The 22376-nt window shown below is 46.1% G+C and overlaps 1 protein-coding gene across 3 annotated transcripts in view; it reads left to right on the top strand.

Moving 5' to 3' along the window:
• The window catches only part of DZIP1L (DAZ interacting zinc finger protein 1 like), a 366901-nt gene that overhangs the window by 91257 nt on the left and 253268 nt on the right, over positions 1–22376 (top strand). For all 3 annotated transcript variants that reach the window (XM_069618039.1, XM_069618038.1, XM_069618037.1), the window contains exon 8: positions 15728–15868. In XM_069618039.1, coding sequence (XP_069474140.1) covers positions 15728–15868 — 141 coding nt within the window. The remainder of the gene's footprint in view (positions 1–15727; positions 15869–22376) is intronic.

Here is a 22376-nt window from a genome sequence, read left to right as displayed (position 1 = left end):
TTTTCACGGCTTGTTATTGGTGTAAATGGTTAAATATCTACGAATTGTCGGACAAGTCTTAGAAGGTGGCACAGTGTTTGAAAATAATGAATTGCTGGACCCCTTAAATGTAATTATTAATTGTGCCAATTGTGCTGGTTGTTAGGCAAGATTGGATGCAGTAACCCTGTGGGAAACTACACCAACCATGTCCTCTTGGTAATAGGATGTCCTGGGTTTTAGAGATAAAATTTGAAGCCAAGGCTGTGCAGAGGGCCTGGGAAGGGATGGGAGAGGTAGAGACTGCAGCAGGATTGGCCAGCTCCTTGCAGATTTTAAAGAGTTCGGCCGAGTTGTTAGATGCAGCAGAGACACAGGCTTAGATGCAAGCTCTCTTCTTAGTATGAGAGTCGGTACTGCCTTTGGAGCAGGTGGCACGCCAGTTTGTCAGAGGGGGCACAAGATGCCCACCATTTCCTCTCAGCTGCCCTACACTTGCGTTTGAGGGTGACGAGGTCTGAGTCGTGCCAGGAGTTGCACTTGGCTTTGGGCTTCATGCGGATCCTCATGACGGGGGCAAGTACATCAAGAGTGTCAGAGATAGAAGAATGGAGGTTGGAAAGGGCTGTGTCAGGATGTTGACACACAAGTTGGTAGTGTGACTGAGCAGCCAGTTTTATCTTAAGAGGTGTAATGTGAGCTGTAGAGCTGTACAATGAAATCAGTAAATACAGATATCCAATTAAACACTTACTGACTTAAAGTTGTAGTATAAATATTAGTTTATATAAACACAAGCAATCTTTAAAAAGTAGCAACTAATAGTAACATTAATGCCAAGTTAGGATTGATAGGGATAATTCTCATTTATGTGCTAATTCCCTTCAACCTTAGAGACCCCCAGCTCTTTTGCTGGACTTTAGGACTTTTTAATTGTAACCCTGGAGTGAGTGAGCTCTTTATCTCACTCTCTCATGTGTTTTGACCTGATTTGGGTTATGTGTTTCCTTTGTTTTTGGAGTCTGACAAACTCCATAGTCATCTACTTTTCATATGGTGACACACAGCATCTTCAGTGCAGTGTCACAGAGAAATCCTTTAGATTTCTCATAAGGTTTAAATACCCTTTCTTGTGTGAAATACAGTTCCCAAGAGTAGTAAAGTGAAATTGACTTTACTTGCCTTTTCTCTTTGTGGGTCCAGCCCACACCATCTTATGTGGAGTGCTGGGGGGTTAATTAGTAGCTCCTTTTCCTACCTACCCATGTAAACTTGTTTATGATACCCTCACTACATTAAATGACTGATGGCAGTGGTTTAATTTTCCTACCATTGTGCTTTTCTAACGCAGGCTGAATCCTCAGCTACCGTATAGCACCCATGGGGGACCATTTTGTCCAAATGGCCTCTGTCTTCTTTTTTTGCCATTTTCTGTTTGTGAGGTCTTTCTTGGGTTTTACTCTGTGCGCCAAGCCAGGATTGAGCCCTCTGTTCATTTTGCCTTTGGCGGGCTTCAGTACTGAAACCCGCCTCTGGCTCCAGTGTGTCTGGAAGGGCAGAAATTGAGGAAGGTCACTGAAACTACACTGTCCTTTGTCTTTAGGAATGCCTGAATGCACCCAGTCCTGATTGTCTGTGCATGAATGGGAGAAACCTGTTTAAAATGTGAGGATTTTGGGACTAGAGTCGACCATTGGGAAGAACACCTGATGATGAAACTGTGAACGTAGCTTGCTGCATCATCCTGGACCTTTGAATTGCTCGGTGAAACCCTGCTGCTCTGCTGAAACTCCTTTTTCTAATCGACAAGAGAAGCTCTGGAAGGGACAACTTCTTTCCTTGGTTTAGTGGGACCAACTAACCCCGAAACAAACTCCACTGGACAATCTTCCCCGACTGGCTGTACTTCTTTGCTGCTGCAGGAACCGAGTGCCAGGGGTCGAGAAATCTGTAGTCGAGTGCAACGTCTGTAATCCGCCAGAAGCTCCAGGAGTCTCCTAAGGACCCTCCAGAAGCAGGACGATAAGACCTCGAGTCCCCTCACCAGAGTGCAGGACTCCAGGAGTGAAGGAAGCCCAACCATTGTCCAAGATCCGCAGTGGGGTCTTTTACCAAGCGCTGAAACCGCAAAGTGCTGCTGATCTGAAATGCTGCAGCAGTCCTCCAGATGTCCCCCCTCTTGTCCCCACGACTGAGGCCCAGGAACCCCAGATCTGCATCACTGTAACCAGACAGAAGCCAGCTGGACCACTCTTCTTCTAACCAAAGGTACTGCTCCGACTTGGGGTACTTACCTCAGTGTCTTTAGCTTTGCTCTTCTCAGTTGAGACTTGCAATAGCTACTTTGCTAGAGTTGATTTCAGCTCTGCCCTTCAGAAGTGTAACAGAGTGTGATCCTACAGTTATTTTTCTTCAACAAACTCTCTAACTTTATCCAGGACTTTGTCATCTAAATGCCTCAGCTCCATAGACTTTGCTCCAATTGACTTTGGCTGTCCTGGCTCCCTTTAGACTCTTCTAGTCCACTCGACTTTGATAATTTACTGTCCCTCAGAGGTGATAACTTGGTTTTAAACCATTATTGCTGGGAATGATTTTTATCTAGACTTCATTGGACGATTTACATGCTCACATACTCTGAGAACCTGTTTAACCTTTTTTCTTCCTTTAACCTATCCTTTCTACCAACCTCAGAATATACAAAGTGTACTAGTGATATATAAATGCCATTACTGTCCTAGTTAGTGAAGTCACCTCAGGGTGTAGGAAGTGTGTAAAAAGCATCTCTAAAGAGTGTCTACTAGCTTTGTGTTGATTCTGGAAATGTATTTTAAAGTATATTTGATTGTTATCTATATTACCCTTTTTAAAGAATGCTTATTTCAAAACTGATATTAAAAAAATAACTATAACTAAAACCTTAAGTGTACTTGGTTACTTGTATTTGCGACTTTCATTGCTACAGCTCTACAGCTCACATTTACCCCTCTTGAGATAAGCCTGGCTGCTCAGTCACACTACCAACCTGTTTAGTACAGGCTTATACCAAAAGGTGGGTTACCTAATACCAAGAGGACAAGTGTTTCAAGCAACAAGGATTCAATTAAAATAGAGAACAATAAATCAGGTGAGTAATTCTTTCATATATTATACATTTTCCAGCACATTTGGTGACGTCACTTGAGGTCATTAATAACACTTCTTTTGTATCACCTTTGCAGTATTGAGTTATAAGGGAGGGAAAGGTTATAGTTAGATCAAAACATACCGGTATTCTGCAAAAACAGTTCGATTCTCCCAGAAGGATGCAGGCAGTCTTTTATCCCATCAATAATAGGGTGCAACAATTAAAACCTATAAGGGAACACACACTTTCAAAGCCAATAGGTTCGGAAGGGGTCCTTTAGCGAGCCAGTACAGCCAAAGTCAATGGGCCAGTTCAAAGTTCTGATGCTCTCTTCCCAGAAAATGTTTATAAATAGTCAGTAGTTCAAATCGAAAATCACAGCAACTCAAGAGGAGTCGCCTTGATGAAGCACAAGCTGAAAAGCCAGTGCAAGTGAGTTGAGGTCCAATCTCTATAGGGTAAAATAGCACTCCCCAAGGTAAGAAGCACCCCAAATGGCAAAAGGTTGATGTACCTGAAGCCCCACAGTACCTGTGAAATGAATAATTTGTTCCAGCTGGATGCCTTCTGGTTGCAGTGCAGTAGACTCTTGTTCCTGTTCCTTGGTTGTGTTGATGAAAGGGAGGATGTCTGGCAGGCTCCTGTGGCAGCACTCGAGACAGGGACTCAGCAGCAATGGATTCTCCTTGATTCAGCATCTCTTCGTGTTTTTGGCTACTTTTTCGCAGCTCCAAAGAAGAACAAACAGCTCTGGTTAGAAGCTACTTGATCCGCGGTCGTGGATTCTGGTGAGAGGACTCTGGAGGAAGATTTCCTGCTTCTGTTGGGTCCTCTGGATGCTCCAGAGGTTTTTGCCAGATTCATACTTTGGAAGATAATGCACTCGATGATGGTCAGGGGTCCCCGGTTATTGGGATTCTACAGCCTTGGAAAGTCACAGCAAGTTGGGGGTCACGCCAAAATGGAGTTTGTATTGATCCTAATTGGTCCCACCATCCCAAGGGAGTAAGTCATCCCATGCACGTCTTTCCAGTCAAAACAAAAACGGGGTCAGCACAGCTGCAGGGCTTCGCCATGCACTTTGCTGTCCAGGAGGGTGCTGCTGGAGTCTCTTCACATCTTCTTTGTCAGATGTTGCACTCCAGTGGTCGACTCTTCCTCTAATCCCCAAAATATCGCCTTTCAAGCAAGTTCCCGTTCGTTCACAGCCCTAGGCTGTCAATCACCCGGCAGGGTGGCTGTCCTCCAGGATAGCCAGCCGGCCAATCAGAACTGGTTTCACTCAGGCACACCTAGAGACAAAGACAGGGACCTTTTGGGACCCTCCCTCACTTCCTGCCTTTCCAGACACACTGCAGCCTGGGCAGGCTTCAGGGCTGAAGCCTGTCAAAGGGAAAATGCACAAAGGACTCAAATCCAATTCAAACAGAGTAAAAGCCCAGAAGTAACTAACTGACAAGAAATGGTGAAAGAAGAAGACAGTTGCCATTTTGGGGAAATGATCACCCTTTGGTGCTGTTCTGCAGCTGAGGATTCAGCCTGCAGATATTTGGCACAAGGTAGTAAAAAACAAACCACTGCCAGCAGCCATTCAAGTGAGTTAGTGTAACAGAATGTTACATGACAAGTGGGATACAGGAGTTACTATGTAACCCCATAGCACTCCACATTGGGTGGTGTGTGCTGGACCCACAAAAGAATGGTAGGTAAGACGGGGGTCATCCTTCTATTCTTGGGAACAGTACTTCACCCAAGGAAATGTAATTAAACATTAAGAGAAGTCTGAGAGACTTTTCAGTGGCATTGCACAAAAGATGCTGTGTGTCACAATGCAAAAATCAGATGCCAATGGAGTTTACCAGACTCCATTAAACAGTAAGAAACACAAAAATCAGAGTGAGAAAAAACACATGAGTGAGAAAAAAGTCTCACTCGGGAGTTAAAATTAAAAGCCCTGAGTCTAGCAAACGAGCTTGGGGTCTCTGAGTATGAAAGGGAATTGGCACTGAAATGAATATTCTCCCTAACGGGCACCTCTCTATAAGCAAAGAGAAGGCATGGCAGTACAATATCCCCTTTTTTCTCAGGGGTTGTTCTAAAGCACATATTGGGTTCTTCATTGTGTGGTTCAACCTCTCTACCAACCCATGTGTTAGGCAGTTGAGAACTTGTAAGTAACTCCATCGTTTTTCCACATGGCCAGCATGTATTGAGACATAGAATGTGACTCCCTGTCAGAGACTACTTGCTTAGGAAAACCTACCCTGGTAAAAATACCAATTAGGGCCTTAGCCACTGCCTCAGCAGTAACAGTCCTCATAGGTATGGCCTCAGGATATCTAGTAGCATGGTCTACTACACCCAGTATAAACCAGTTGCCTGAGAAAGTTGGAGGGTCTAGGGGACCAATAATGTCAATCCTCACCCTCTCAAAAGGAACTCCCACCACTGGGAGGGGCACTAATGGTGACACATTCTTGGTACCACTTTTACCAGAGAGCTGACAAGTGTGGCAGCTTCTTCAATGTTTGTTCACATCTGCACCCATCTTGGACCAGTAAAAGTACAATGAGTCTCTTTCTCCTTGTTCTTCTTAGAACTCAAGTGACCAGCCAGAGGGATCTCATGTGCTATTTGTCGAAACCTTTGTTTTATCCCTTGGGGTACTATCAGTCTCCTGAGGTCCCCTGGAGTAGACCCTGTAGGCTCACTATAGAGGGGTCCAGCCTCCAAGTAGAGTCTATGCTTCCCTGGCTCTTGCCCTTCCAGCTGGGAAGCTGTCTGCTGATGCAGACCTTCTAGAGAGGCACACTCTTTGTCCTCTGCTGAAATTTGCACTAGGAGGTCCACCTTATGCAAATAAAGTCTGCAGCTCAGGATGGTCTCTAGGATCCAGATCCTCCAAGCAGAGAAGTATCGCCTCCAATTCTGTTTCATCAGTAGCTGGTACATCAGGAGTCTCCTCAACCACCAATTCAGCCAGAGCGGGAGGTGGGGTCACTGGGGTGACCATGGGACTTTCCTCTGGGGGGGGGAGTCCTTTTCTTTAGAGCAGGTTTGGGCTTGAGGCCCTTTTCCTTTCCTGGGACCCTGGACCTCTCCTTAGTCTCTTTCTTCATGTGAGAAGTGGAAGGTTGGCCTGCCTGTTGATTAGATATACTCGATTGCTCCTTGATCTCAAACTGAGAGTCTCTCAAGGTTGCCTCTCTGACCAATCTTGTCAGCTCCTGTTTCTTTTTACTGGGAGGCCTTGTTGTACTGGAAACTATTCCTAGAGTCTTCAGATCATTACCCAAGAGGAACCTTTCAGGCACTTCAGATTGCACACTAACAGGAATTCTATCAGTCATGTTATTACACTTCTTTGGTGGGACCTTTGGGGGCCTTAGCTACATCCTCAAGTTTGAAAAAGCTTTCATCCACCACCGTGATGCTTGCCCCAGTGTCCCTAATGGCAGGAGTCTCCTGTCCATCTACAAGTACACTGTCCTTCTAATATTCTTTTGTGTTGTAAGTGATTGTATAATAAACATGAATATTTTGCTGTTCCAACAGACCAGAGGACACTAGTGAAACACTAGCTTGAACTCCAATGGGTTCTTCAGCTAGTAAATGAAAGTGAGCACCTGTCATTGGAGCGTCTCCCTTTTGGTTATGAAGGCTAAGGAGGCAGATTGGACCCCTGAAGGCTTACCCTTCACCAGACCCACAAACCACACATTTACCAAATGTTTTTTGGAATCTGGGGTTCTGGTTTGGTTGCAGAGGTTTCACTAGACCTGTATGGTTTCCCTTGGAATTTACCCTTGTGGTGTTTGTGGCCCTCTTTGGATGGTGGAGGATTGGGACTGTCTTTACCCTCTTTCTTGTGCTTTGTTCCCTTCTTCCTATTTATGCGTTTCCACAGAACCCTTGTGAGTGGCCCTGTTGGCTACTCACAAGTCAGCAGCTAGTGCTAGCTTCTTGGGATCAATTTCTTTTGAGTCAGCAAAGTGCCGTCTCAGTTCAAGGGAGCAGGCATCAAAAATACTTTCAAGTAAAAACAGATTTCTCATTCCTTCAAAAGAGCTCACCTTGTAACACTTTATCCACTCATCTAGGTTCTTCGGGCATTCACACACCCAGGTAGCCCAAAGAGTCACATCCTTCTTTTTATGGTCTCTGAACCTTTTTAATTATTGGGAAGGAGTATTCCCAAACCTGGCAATAAGAGCCTGTTTGACTATTTCAGTTATTTCTGTTTTCAGCATTAAACCCCATGACAGTATCACCGCCAATCTGATGGAGCCTAGACATAACTCATGGAAATAAATCATTCCCACTAATATCTTGCAAACCACAATTAAACTCAAATTCAGGGTTAGTCGCTTCTCGAAGCAACGAGCTGGGGGTAGATCTCTCTCCGCGGCAGGGGCCTCCCTCTGGAACAGCCTTCCTGCCTCCCTGAAACTTGAGGAGAACCATCTCCGGTTCCGGAAGCACCTCAAAACCTTCCTCTTTGCCTCTTCTTTCTCTCTCCCTCTCCCCTGCTAAATCCTTCACTGAAACTGCACTGAATCTGCAACCGGGCCACTCTCACCGACCTCGGTCCTGGGCCCAGCCACTCTCCACTTGCACTGCCTCCCTGGCAACCTCTATACTGCATGACTGTCTCTGTATCCCTACAGCCCCCCCCACCCCTTCCCAGCACTTGTCTGCACTTACTTTGCACTTGCCACCAGCTGGCCCTATTTATTTATTTATTTTATTCTACTTACTTGTACTGCACTTCCCCCCTCCCCTTTCCCCTTGCACTTTTCCCTCCCCCTACCCCTGCACTTGCGCGATCTGAATGACACCTGGCCTAGTAGGATCGTTGTCTGTCTTCCCCTTGTTTCCCCCCTCCCTGCCTCGTCGCGCCTTGAAACACTTGTGTATAGGCGCGTTACAAATGCCATATCATATCATATCATATATCATATCATGTACCCAACCAATCCAACACCTCAAGCTTTGGGTCATATACACACTCAACACCTTGCATGCAAGGCGAGGTTTCTTGGGACCATCAGACTGAGAAGACAATGAAAAGGAAGCAGAGTCAAGGGACATTTTCTTCATCTGATATTCATGTTGCATTTCCCTGTGCCTTCTTTCTTTTTCTTTGTACTGAGACTGAAGAGTCAGTTTGCTGAATTCAAGCCCACATTTCATTTTTCAAGAGATGGATAATCTGGATTTATATTGTGACCCAGCGGGGTTATGGTAGGAGGTAATTGATGTACCGGGGACGTCTGTAGAGGGGGGGTTGGCAGACCCTTGACAACCCTCTCCAATTTCTGACCCATTAGGTAGGTTAGAACTAAGCTCTACACTTTCATCCTCAGAATTCTCTTCCATATCAAAGTTGAGAGTAGGGGTTATGGTCCTACTCCCAGAGTTTCGGTGATTTTACAACCTTTGGATTAAATCATTTTTTCTTCTGTTACAGCTTCAGGCACCTTGGTTTAGATACATCTATCAGTTGTTCTACTGTAAGTGATGAAAGGGCGTGTTCATTAAAATTACCCATTTCCATAGTTATAGCTTACTTTTCTTTAGCAAAGATAGCTTTGTGGATGGATTTCTTGGACACAAGTATAACCAATAGTCAATTTAATCCAATTGTCATCAATCCCACCACCTGCCACCAGTGTTAGGTAAGTTATTCTTACGTCCAACTGATGTTATCTCTTCGGGACCCAACTCTTAATATAGGCCTGTACTACACAAGTTGGTAGAGTGGCTGAGCAGCCAGGCTTACCTTAGGAGGGAGTTATGTGAGCTGTAGAGAAGCAAAAAGAAATCAGTACATACATAGACCCAAGAAAACACATACTCACTTAGTTATATTAGCATATATTGATTTATATACACACACGGCACACAAGCAAATCGAAAATGCAGTAATTAACAATAACATTGAATTAGAAATCTAATCATATTAGAAAAGGAACAATAATGCACGTGAGTAACTTTTCCATATACTTTTCATATCCTGCACCCAGAGTGACTTCTGTTAAGGTCAGTAAAAGCACTTATATGTATCACATTTGCAAAATTGAGTTATGGGGGAAATAAAGGTTAGACAGAACACAGCTAGCAACTGTTAAATAACAATGTACACTGTCCAATAGGGATTTAGGCAGTCTGTTTCCTAACTAAAAAAGTGTTCACAATTGATGTTTAGGGAGGACCCAGCAATGCCAAAGCCAGTAGGATCAAGAAGATGGACTTTTGGGAAACCAGCAGGAGAAGCAACAGTTCTGAAGAGAGTCTTCAGGGAAAATTTAAATAACCAGTCATTTGTTATTGTAGAAAATACAGAAGCTCAAGGGGCAAGGGGAGCCTTCCTGATAGCACACAGGCTGTAAGGACTGTGCAGTGGAGTTGAAGTCAACTCCCAATTGAAGAAAACAGCACTCCGAAAGGAAAGGAGCACCGAAAAATGGCTTAAGGTGGCCACCTCTCCTCCCTCCTTTTCTGCCTTTCCCCTGTTCCCCCAAGACGAGGTTTCTAGACAAGTCTGATCTATGAAAGTCTTGTCGAAATAGGTTCATCCCTGTTCCTCCAAAACCATCAAAGATCACACCGACACCCTGTCACCTGCTCTGGCTGACTTCTGCAACCACTCCTTTGCCACTGGATTCTTACCCCCCTGAAGCACTCCCTTGTGCACCCTCTTCTTAAGAAAGCCTCTGACGACCCGTCCTGCCTGGCTAACTATCGCCCAATCTCCATCACTCCTTTCCTGGGCAAACTCCTGGAAAGGCTGGCCATCTCCCAGCTTGATCTTCACACTGAATCTGTTGATTGTCTCCACAACCATCACTCTGGCTTCAGAGCTGCCAGAAGCACAGAAACTGCTCTCCTGAACATCCGTGAAGACCTGCTATCTAACCTTGATTCCAACCTCCCCCGTGTCCTCATCTTACTTGATCTCTCTTCTGCCTTTGCCACGGTCAACCATGCCATCCTGCTCAACCGTCTCCGTGATAACCAGGGTATCACTGATCAGGCCCTGGCTTGGCTGACTTCCTTCCTCTCTGATCAACCCTCCCAGGTCCATCTTGGTTCCTTCCTCTCCTCTATCTCTATCTCTACCCTTGGTGTTCCCCAGCGGTCTAACCTCTCTCGCTGGCTGTTCAACCAATACCTGGCACTTCTTGGCTACCACATTGCCTCTCTCTGCCCCAACTTTCAGTGCTATGCCTATGACACTCAGCTCATTTTCAGGCTCCCTTCAGCCACCTCTTCTCCTTCTCTCATCTCTGACTGTCTGTCTGCTATCCAGGAGTGGTGTGCCGCCAATGATCTCTGCCTTAATGCCAATAAGACTGAGATTCTCCTCATCGGCACACCCGCTCCCTCCTTTCCTGTCATTGTCTGGCCGGCCTCTCTTGGCCCACTTCCTGCTCCCACCTGTGCGGCTAAAAACCTCGGGGTCATCTTCGACTCCACACTCTCTTTCTCTCCTCACATCTGACGTCTCTAAGAAGTCACACTAACAGCTGCACCTCCTCAGAGGTATTCTTCCTTTCCTCTCCTTCCCCCAGAAGCTCGCTGTCTCCAGAGCTCTGGTTATCTCTAGGCTGGATAACAACAGCCTCTTTCTAAATCTGCCTGCCTCTACTCTCCGCCCTCTGCAACTCATCCAAAACAGGACTGCGAGACTTGTCCATGGCCTCAAGTCCAGGGATCGTATCTTTCTAGGGCTGAAATCTCTGCACTGGCTAGCAGTGGCTGCGAGGATTAAGTTCAAACCCTTGTGCATTATCTACAATGCCTTCTGGGGCATGGGGCCTCAATTCCTTCAACACTCTCTTCCTAAATATCTTCTGTCTCAAGCTCTTCGCTCATCAACCTCCAATTCTCTCAGGGTCAGTCGCTTCTCCAAGCAACAAGTTGGTGTCAGATCTCTTTCTTCGGCTGGGGCCTCCCTCTGGAGCAGCCTCCCTGCCTCTCTGAAAATTGAGGAGAACCGTCTCTGGTTCCAGAAGCACCTCAAGATTTTCCTCTTTGCTTCTGCTTTCTCTCTGCATCTCTCCTGCTGAACTCCTGGCTGAAATTGAATGTGCACTGGTTACCTGGCTAACCTCTGTTCTTGGGCCCAGGTCCCCTCCCTGCCAGTTGCACACCTGCACTGTCCCCCTGGCAACCCTAGCACTCTGGGGCTGTTTATGTATCCCTACAGCGCCCTACCAGCACTTGACACCTGATGTCTGCACTTACCCTTGCACCTGCCACCAGCTGGCCGCACTTCTTATTATTGTTCTTATTTATTATTTTTTATTTATTTACTGTTTATTCTATGTATTGCACCCCCCCTTTCCCCTTGCTGTTTTCCCCTCCCCCATCCCCTGTACTTGCGCGATCTCAATCTCACCTGGCCTAGTAAGATAGTTGTCTCTGTCTTCCCTCTGTTCCCCCCTTGCCTTGTCGCACCTTGAAACACTTGTGTATAGGCACGTTATAAATGCCATATGATATCAAGGTAAGTACAAACCAAGCCCCACAGTACCTGAAGAGTGAAGTTGAAAATTTAGCTGGTTTCCTTCTGGATGCAACAATGAAGACCCTGATTTCTGCTCTTTGGTCATGGTGACGAAAAAGGTGACCTTTGGTGGTCTTTTGCAGTATCACTCGAGGGAAGGGGTCTGCAGGAAAGGATTCAGCTCACTCCAGTGGCTCTTTATGGTTTTGGCGCATTTTTCTTAGCGCCAAGAAGAAATGCATATCACCAGTTGGATTCTCTTCGATTATTCATTTCTGAACTCTTGTGAGGGGACTTTTGGTAAAGAGTTGGGCCTTGAGGTCCACACAGATGCCTGCAAAGTTTCTGCAAGATTCGATGTTTGCAAGACGATGCACTCGCAAATGGTCCAGGTACCACGGGTATTGGTGCTCTGCAGCCCAGGAAAGACGCAGGGTATCTGGGGATAGTGCACATTGAAGGTGCCCTTGAGGCTAGGCAGTGCCACTAGCCCAAGGGAGGAAGTCGGTCTTGACCGAACGTCCCTGTTGAGATGAAAACGGGTTAGCACAGCTGCGGGGCTTCACCGGTACTACTGCGGTTATTGAAGGTGCTGCTGGTGTCTCTGCTCGTCTTCTGCTTTGCATTTCTTGTTCCAGTAGTCGACTTTGCCTGTAGTTCAAAGATCCTCGCCTTATATGCTGGAACCCATTCAATCTCTCTCATGGAGCTGTTAATCACCTAGGGGGTGGCTGTTCTCCAGGACAGCCAGCCACCTATTTTGAACTGGTTTCAGCCAGGCTTACCTACAGACAAAGGACCATGAAGTTACGGGTCCCTCTCTCACTTCAGGGCCTTTCCAGACACACTGGCACCTTGGTGGGCCTAAAGGGGTGAAGCCTGCCAAAGGCAAAAATCACAAAGGACTCAAATCTACATGAAATGATAGGAGAGCCCAGAAGGAACTGTCAAACTAAAAATGGCGACAAAAGAAGACTGGGACCATTTTGACAAAATGGTCACCCATGGGTGAGAAATCAGCCTGCCAGTAACCTGCACAAAAGGTAGAGAAATTATCCACTGCCACCAGCTATATAAGTTAGTCACTGTAACAAAAAGTTACAGGAGTAGCGGGATAAGGAGGTACCATGTAACCCCCAGCCCTCCACATAAGGCGGTGTGTGCTGGTCTACAAAAGAAAAGGAAAGATAACTTTAATCTTACTACTCTTGGGAACTGTAGTTCACACAGGAGAATGTAATTCAACATAAAGAGAACACCAAGGGATTCCTCAGTGCCCCTGCACCGAGGGTGCTCGGTGTCACAGAGTCAAAAACGAGATGCCTGTTTTAACATATGGAGGTAACCAAAACTCCACCAAAGCGGTACAAATAAAAAACCCAGTCAGAGAAAAAGAATGAGTGAGTGGTCAAAAGTTCCACTCACTCGGGAGATCAACAATAAAAAAATGTCCAGAGTCGAGCAAAAGTGCTGGGTGTCTCTCAGGCTAAGGGGCATAAGCACAGAAAATCAATATACTACCTAACATTATAATTGCAGTTGCAAAGTGAATTTCCACTCAAGATACTCTCTGGCCCCCCACAACTATAACTGTAAGACTATAAAGTCATGGAGGTAGAAGGTTTTCTGCCTTATTGGGAAATTCCAGGAAAAGGCAGTTGCTACCCTTATCCAGTTTCTGCATAGTGGTGTGTTGAGGAGCGATAATGGGTAAACATTAAAGTGTGTAAACCTAGTGTGAGCATGCCGGTGTGGCACCTGTGACAAATCCTTGGATATCGCCCCTTGTTCCCTAAGGGGAGATCCTTCCTATGGGGACAGGGTGGTGCAGCCACAGTCCCTTGGGGGTGGTGCATTGTGGGACGATCACATGGTGAGGGAACCCCTTTATGTGATAGGGGATGACATCTCAGGGAGAACGAAGTACCAACCCACCCTTTTACTACCATTCGCTCACTCTCACCCTGTCACGGTTAACACAGTCCCACATACCTCATTATAGCCGTGTCAAGTAGACCACTCCACCTTGCAGCCTTATACTGAGACGAGGAAGAGTAGGAACTATCCATGTGAGACCCATTGCAAAACCGGAACGAGGAAGAACATTTGTTACCCAGTAGAGAAAGACTGATATGGTTGGGATATTTCTTCTCTGTGAAAGATGGTGAGCTAAAGACTCTGGGTAAGTCTCTCGTAACCAGGACTAATGTCTGGCAGAGAGACTCCCAGGACCCCCCCTTGTCAATTTACCCAGTAGAGAACAGCCATAATGATACTGGGACAAGAAAGAGGAGCGGAGTGCTGAAGAGCACTCTGTGGAAAATATAGGAGCAGGCTAGTCATTATGGACATTTTGCAAATATAAATAACAAGGAAGAAGTTGCGAGTTCGTCAAGCCTTCCCTGGAGGAACTGCAAAGGGAAACACAGGAGAAGGAGGAAGAAGGCAGACTGGATGCTGAAACAGGAGTAAGCCGGTGTGAAGCATCTCCAGTGTGGAAAGACTGCTCGGGAAGCCGAGAGGAGGAAGCTCAAGGTGCCCATTAAGCCTGGTGAGTGTGGGAAGCGGGAACCCCACCAGCCGAAGAAGGCTTTGCACTGTGGAGCTGCAGCAGACCAGAAAACGCTGAGAGGCATGGAAGTCCAATGGCAGTTTGCAGGCATCCTGAAAATTCCAGGACCACCGCGGATGAGAAAAGTATGTGGCTGAAAGGGGAGGTGCATGGACCCCAAGCAAACAAGTGATGGAGAGGTGGGAAGAAAGAGAGAAGCCCAGAAGCAAGGTTTGGCGACCCTGATATCACCAAGATAACTTTTGCAGAGTAGAGAAGTATCCTTAGTGTTACTCAGTCACAGTACCTGGCAGGAGAGTACACCATGTAGACTGTGCATAGAGGATAGAAAGTGCAAGTCTGGGAGCCGCACCCATAATAGCTGGGAAGTAAAAGAAGCACCATACCTCTTCTTGCCCACAGTACCTGACGAGGAAGTGTGCCAGGGCGACCAACCAGGGTCAGAGACCCACAACTAAAGAAGTAGAAGAAAGCAGGGGGAGGAAGTCATCCACTCTGGTGCTGCTGAGTACTTTGAAATAGTTACAGTGCCTGGTAGGAAATTAAACCCTGGTGGACTGTGTCTAAAAAGCTGGGAAGTAGGAGAATCACAATACCTCTTCTTCACCACAGTAGCTAGCAAGGAAGAGTGCCAGGTTGACCAACCGAGGTCTGGGACTCACATCCATTCTGGTGTTGTGGACCATTTTGAAGAAACCAGGGGGAGAGAGTCATCCCCTCTGGTGTTGTGGAACAGTTGGAAGAAACCAGGGGGAGGGAGTCATCCACTCTGGTTTTGGGATAGGTAGATTCCATTGCAGGTTTCTCCATCGAGGGAGAAAACATCAGATATTGCTCAATGAATTTTACCACAAATGTATGTGGGGCGTTAGGATAATACAAAAGGTTGAAGGAGAGGACTGCGAGGGGGGGGTGGTCACCCCGCATACATCTGCAGTAAAACTATTCCATGATTTCTCAGGTAGCTTTTCCCCTTTCTTTTGGGCACAATAAAAGTTTGTAGTAATCACCATAATAACTTTGTGTTGATCTTACTTCTGCACCCTTACACACCCCACAGTCATGTAGCAATGTCTGAGGACTGTGCTTGGCCTCACTTTGCTGAGGCTTCTCCGCAGCTGGAGATCAAGGCTTGGCTTCCTCTGCGCCAAAGAATGGTTTCCCTCTCTTTCCGCACACACGACTCCACTGGAGGCGATGAATGAAGCACTCTGCAGGGACTGCAGATTGCACATGGCCATTATTCACTGGGACATCGCCACAGCTGGAGGTGAGAACAACCTGGCACCTTTTGCACAGGGCATGGCTCCTTCCTCTTTCCCCACACTCAGGGCTCCACAGGAGACGACGATTGAAGACAGTCTGCAGGTACTGTAGACCTTGCTTGGCGGGTCTTTACCTGCATTATATTTCATCGCTGGAAGGAAATTTGTCAGTAGTTTTTTGTGTACCTATTTGTCCTCTGTTTCGGATTAGAGAGCAGCATTGCCTATGCATTTTAAATCTGATTGTAATGCCAAGTCTGTTGCATTTCCAGCTAATGGGTGAGAATGAGAAACTGAAAGCTATGTTGTCCAAAGATCAGAAAGAAGCCTCTAAGAATTTACACCAGCAAATATCTTCACTCAGCTCCAAGATCAAAGATCAAGAGGAAGTCATCAGGCGTCAGGAAGCAGAGGTGAGTCTGTCAGAGCTTGAGATTTAACTGTTAATGAGATATTTACAGCACTGGGCATTTAGATAGTTTTTTTGTTATTTGAGGGTGCAGTGAACATTGTAGGGTCATACTTTTCGCACTTGAGAAAAAAGTGATTTATATATTTGGGATTTGTAGAGTGCTGTGCATACTCTTTAATCAGCCTTATGGAACTGGAGATGGGTACCAATCCTGAGCTCCTAATCAGAGAACATTTGGCTGGATGAACCATATAAATACAGGCAGATATATGGATAATTGGTTTAATAAGAGTGTTTACAATACAATTTGTGGTCCCAGCTGTCTTGCAGAAGTTACTTTTGCCATGTAAAATATTCATTCTGATTTAAACTTACAAAGGGACTATGTTATCTGTTACTTGTAAATGTGGTATGTGAAGAGTTGAGTTTTTGGTATTTAACACATCAGTAAATGATTAGTATAAGTATTAAGCCAATAAAAAGGATACTTGTCAGAAATATTTGATAGATATTGTATATAAGGCCATGTTTGAAAACCATTATTTTATTGATGTACAACAAGGCAGAAACATGTCTATGGTTGCTTGTATTTCCACGCAGAGGGGACGTGACCTAGCAGTTTTGGTTGGGCTGCTCCGATTGGTGGTAGGTTAAATACTGATTTGCATATTGTATGTTTTTTTTGTGTTTTTGGGGCAATTTCTGGATTTGGCTGCATTTTTTTACCATAGTAATTTGGCGGTAGACCGGCGGTAAACTGGTCTTACCATTACCCTATTTTGGTGATAATATAGTGATGGTGATAATATAGTGTTAGCTTATATTGGCAGTAATTTTAGTGGGCTCTTATTTTTGGTGGTATTTTTAGAATTACCTAATTTTTGTGGTATAGTGGTGAGCATGTCTTTTATACTATCCCCCCATCATAGAACAAACTTTCCCTCATTACAATTGTGACCCACTTATGGCTGTCTGCAGGTAATCCGTGGACCTAGCACCTTTAGGGAACCCAGTGAGTTTATTCATAATGCCACTTATTATATGTAACTCGTGTTACTGACTTATTTACATTCAGTAACCTATGTGCTCTGAGGCACTGCCTTCTCTTCACAGCATGCAGAGAAAAGCACATTCAAAACACATACACACCTTCCTATATATCTGCCCACGACTAGCACAGATTAATCAATACTGTGCCTGATAGTTCCACATCCCAGGCAGTGTGCTGTCTAATTGGACTTATTTGACAAGCAGAAACACATTGCAAGTGCCGGATCATCTATAGGATTTTCCTTGGGAATACTTACAACATGGCTAACTCCCAGAGCAACAGAGAAGCAATCGAAAGGCACAAGCCCTATCACTGTTTAATGAGACTTTAAAAATCAGCAACACTATTACACCCACTGTAACGGCACCTAAAAGTGACAGTGAAATTGGTTTACTAAAAGAACTAGAAAAATTGCAACTTGGGGAAGTGAGTAAATGGTGGGAGGAACACTCACTCCAAAACTACATCGAGGTGGGCAGAATTCCACGAGGTTTAAGAATCCTCACTATTCCCTTCTTCGAAGAATTGGATCCAATAATGTTACAAGAATGGAGCGTTGCAACCAACGGATGTTCCAAAACCTTTTTACAGTTGCTGGTAAAATATGCTGGTGCTGATCATATCAAGACACTGGAAAAAATAAATGAAGTAGAAAAACAATTAAAAAAGATACCCGAAACCGAAGAGGGAAGGAGACTAAGGAGTAGCATGGAAAAGAACTTGGCTGAATAGGAAGAGGAAATTAAACTGAGGAAACAGAGAAAGTTTCTGAGATACAAAGAGGACTATGAGAGAGGAAGAGTCTATACATTTGCCAAAAGGTTTGACCAGATGAGACAAGCGTCTCTATCCAGGCCAGCCCAATCTATTGAAGACCATGAAGGTCAGATAAGTGAAAACTCATCAGCTTCAGGATCAGATTTAACAAGTAGCGAAACTGACGAGCCTAATATTCGTATGAATTTTTTAGACAAAATGTGTTTATTACGCCAAGACGGCAGAAAAAAACAAGCCACAAAGAGGTGGAAATCAAAGTCAGGAGAGAGGCAGAGGTGGCCGAAAACCACAAGGAGGGGGCAGAGGAGCAGGCAGCGGAACAAGCAGTATCCCGGCCAGATCGCTGCGCTCTGGAAAGTAGCTGAGCAAAATGACGAAGACATCAAGCGCAGGATAATCAATCTATTGGAACATGCCCTCACCGCTAACCAGATAAAGGTACTCCGTCTAGGTTTACATTTCTGCCCTAAAGCCAAGAGCGATTATGTACAAACAAGAATAGACTTTGATCAATATATACATAAGATACGTCTAAAGAAATTCTTTGCAACTAATGCATACAAAACACGCCTGAAAGAAAAAGAAATGGGCCAAACTGAGGTGAAAATCAAGGAGCTGAATACACTAATAGATTTGGTTGTTTTGGAAAAGGGAACAGCTGTGGGAGACCAAGGCAAACCCATAGATTTCAACGAACTGGACATTAGAACAGGTTGGACAGCTAAGAGCCAACTAAAACTAACCTTGGGAACAATATTGAGGCATTTCAGAGTATAGTAGTCGAAGACTTGAAAAAACTGAGAAGGAAAGAACAGAAGAGAATCTCTAAGGACAGCTTATCAGTCTTAGATAGGCAAGCACTACAAGAGTTGCACGAAATAAAAAACTGTATCATCAAACCTTCTGACAAGGGGCGAAATATAGTCCTACAGAATAGAAAGGACTATATAAGAGAAGCATATGAACAGCTAAACGACAGAAAATGCTACACGAGAATTGCAACTAATCCAATTAAAGAACTGGAAAGAAAAATCAGCACGCTCCTTACAGAATGGGAAGGAAAGGGCCTTCTGTCCGAAGAGAGTTGCAAGTTCTTATCGACTACTAATTCAATCATTCCCACAATCTATTTCTTCCCCAAGGTACATAAGAATCTGAGTAAACCACCAGGAAGACCCATTGTCTGCTTGATAGGTTCAGCATTGGAAAACATGTCCAAATACATCGACAAAGTCCTATTTCCCTTTGTCTCGGTACATCCATCTTACCTGAGAGACACAACGGACTTCCTATCAAGAATTGAAGACATAAGGGGCGTGGCCAGCAGCAGAGCTATGAGGACGTGAGCCCCTGTATCTCCTGCGGCTGCGGCAGATATCCTGTAGAAACAGCCTGCTACGAATGGCTTTCCTGTAGAAATTATACATTTTCCAGAAGACAAACACACCGGGCACAACCAGGCGAAATCCTGGCCGACATCGCACACTCCTGGGTGAGTTCGGACCCGAAGAAAAAAGCCGTGCGGCAGTGTGAAATCGCAGACAAAATGGCAGCGCCCGTCGGATCGTAGCCAACTGACGGATCGTCACTCCGACTCGGATCTGCGATTGGTGACCAGTGGCTGGGAGTGGAGGCACGCAGCAACAACAGCTGCGCATAACGAGGTGTAAGTTCCACCAGAACAGAAGCACTCACACAGTCCGTGGAACACTCCCGGCCAACAAACCGAACCAGGCGGGAACCTGTTGAACAATACGGAGTACGGGCCCATCATCTCCCGAAGGCGGCGAATCTACGCTGTGCCCGTGTGAATGGTGTGGCGAGCCCCAGTGTGCTATCGGGCCACCAGGGTGACGGCGCCCTGGGGTGACATCCATACGTTCGCCCTACCCCGGCCCTCGTGCTCGTACAGAGCTTGCAAGAGAAGGAGCCCATACGGCGTGCAGAACCAGGCGGTCTGGTAGGTCCACGGCGCTTGACCCACTGGCTGCATAGCGAGGACCCGTATCCACGTAGGCCCGCAGTGTGATCGGTGCGGTCAGTGAATTTACAGGACAACCGGAAAACACGGACAAAATGGCCGCACCTGTCAGTACATAGCAGGGTGAAGGAGTACCATACTGTGATAGATCTGCGAGCAGCGACCTATGCCTAGAAGCAGCTGCCCACAGGCCTAACCAACAGACGTCCGCACCTCCACGGACTAGCAGTCGCCCCCGACCCAGGAAGGCGCAAAAGGAATACTAGGCAAGCCGGCCTGAAACCCCAAAACTGTGCGCCTGGTCAGTCGGAGGCACTTCACCATCGTCGTACGACATGGGCAAGGATAAACCCAGGAAACTAATCTCCCAGAGCAGAATGGATCAATTCACGACGCCGACAACAACCACCCTGTCGGAACAAAACCTACCGGACACTATACCACAAGCAGAAGGCACAATATCGCTAAAAGACATCATGGCTGCCATAGCAGACTCACGGGCCTCAATGGAGCAGAAAATAGATGGCATCAGCATGGACGTCTCCCTCCTCCGGCATGATCTCCAGAAGCTGATGTCCCGTACCGGAGAAGCAGAGCAACACATATCTGGGACAGAGGACGGCCTACGGCAAGTAGAACAACAGCTAGCCAGAGTTACGTCCCGCCTAAAAACCGTGGAGGAGAGGGTCGATGAAAGCGAGGGAAAATCCAGACGTAATAATGTTAGAATCCTGGGACTGCCGGAGAAAGTTGACGGCCCGCACATGGAATTATTTCTGGAGCAGTTACTCACTGACATGTTCGAAACGGATACATTTTCCAACTTTTTCTCAATTGAACAGGCCCACAGCGTGACGACGGGTCGCCCAGTACCGGGTTCCCCCCACACACAGTGATAGCAAAGCTATTAAACTATCGGGACCGTGACGCAAAAGGCACCCTCACATACAATGGTTCGAAGATAATGTTTCTTCCAGAATACACCAGGGACGTGCAAAAAGCCTGACAATCGTTTGACCATACCAAACAACAGTTGCAAACCTTAAATGTGAAATACGGCCTCCTATTTCCCGGCCAACTTAAAATATACCATAAAGGCACGACGGTTCACTTCACTGATCCCAAAGATGCGTGGAAATGGGCAGAGCAACACATTGAAGGTGATTGGACCAAGACAAGAGGCAACGGAAACAGAACCCCCCAACCCCGACCGAGACATGAACTGCCGGACCGTCAACTGCCAGGCAACGTTTCGCAACCACAAGAAACAGAAGGCTGACACCCGAGGCATGAATAATCAGGAACTCTGAAGGCCCCAACAAGCAAGGTGTAATGTACTGTGTATTGTTGACATTCTATTTACACGATTATAACAGCCATGAAGAGACTCATAGGAAAGCGGCCAGAACAGGTGGAAGCCCCCCTCTTCCCCCTGGAAAGCTCCCCCGCCTGCCTCCCTGCGCTGGAGCATGGTGGGAACTTATGAGCAATGGGCTGCGAGTCTACAGCTTCTGTTTAATTTGTATTAGAATTGTAATGGGGCGACAGATGCTTCAGTTGGGGGTGAAGTATGGGGAGGGGGGAGTTGGATATATGTTGTTATGTTTAAAGGATGGACAAACTCAATGGAACATTGAAGTTCTCGAGAGACAGGTTTTGGTGCGGCCTAGACTGTTGTTCCCCTCCATGGTACAAATGAACGCAATGGCCAGACCCCAAAGGACGTTAATGTCATTTACACCCACATATGCCTAAATGACTCAGCGAGACACTAAGATCCGAACTTTAAAGCTCCTCACCTGGAACATGAATGGCCTAGGAAGCAGTCTGAAGAGACGATTAATGCGACAATTCCTGAATAGACACAGCCCAGATATTGCTTTCCTAACTGAAACCCACCTAGCAGGAACTACCAATGCACTGTTTAAGCGATCTAACTACCGTACAGCAATACAAGCAGGATTCACAATGGGAGCCAGAGGAGTAATAATACTGATATATAAAAGACTTCCCTTTACCCTTACGGCCACAACACAGGACACTGTAGGCAGATACACGCATGTCACAGGCAGGCTCTGGAACAAAACGATCTCCCTACTGGCGATCTATGCCCCACCTACACTGCAAGCCACGCTGATAGAAGACATCACGCCACTGATCACTATGGACACCTCAGACATCCTAATCGTGGGGGGCGATTTCAACGATATAATGGACAATATCCACGACTGCACACACCTCTGCAGTAGAGACCCCAATCGCCGAACTAACCTGGCCACCTTTGTCAAAGCATTTGGAATTAGGGATGTGTGGCGGGACCTTCACCCGGAAAGCAAAGAATACTCCTATCACTCTGGGGTGCACGCATCACTGTCGCGCCTGGACTACTTCTTTATACCAGCATCAATAATACACATGGCATCGCAGGCAGAGTACCTCCCAAGGGGCATCTTGGATCACTCCCCCTTATTAATGTCAATCACGACATATAAACCAACCCCGCCACCGGTATGGAGGCTGAATAACTACCATCTAGGGTCCCCGGAACTGATAGAACGTCTACAACACGCTAGCACAACATACTTCGAGCTAATTGAAGGAACGGTGGACTCCCCCATTACTCTGTGTGAAGCCTACAAACCTGTGATTCGTGGAGAGATCATCTCCTGGACCACGGCACAAAGAAAAGCACACCTGGAA

This window comes from Ambystoma mexicanum, chromosome 10, assembly GCF_040938575.1.
Source record: "Ambystoma mexicanum isolate Mex_15411 chromosome 10, UKY_AmexF1_1, whole genome shotgun sequence".
Lineage (NCBI taxonomy): Eukaryota > Metazoa > Chordata > Amphibia > Caudata > Ambystomatidae > Ambystoma > Ambystoma mexicanum.
The sequence above is the reverse complement of the archived record's forward strand: the minus strand, read 5'-3'. Positions and strand labels throughout refer to the sequence as shown.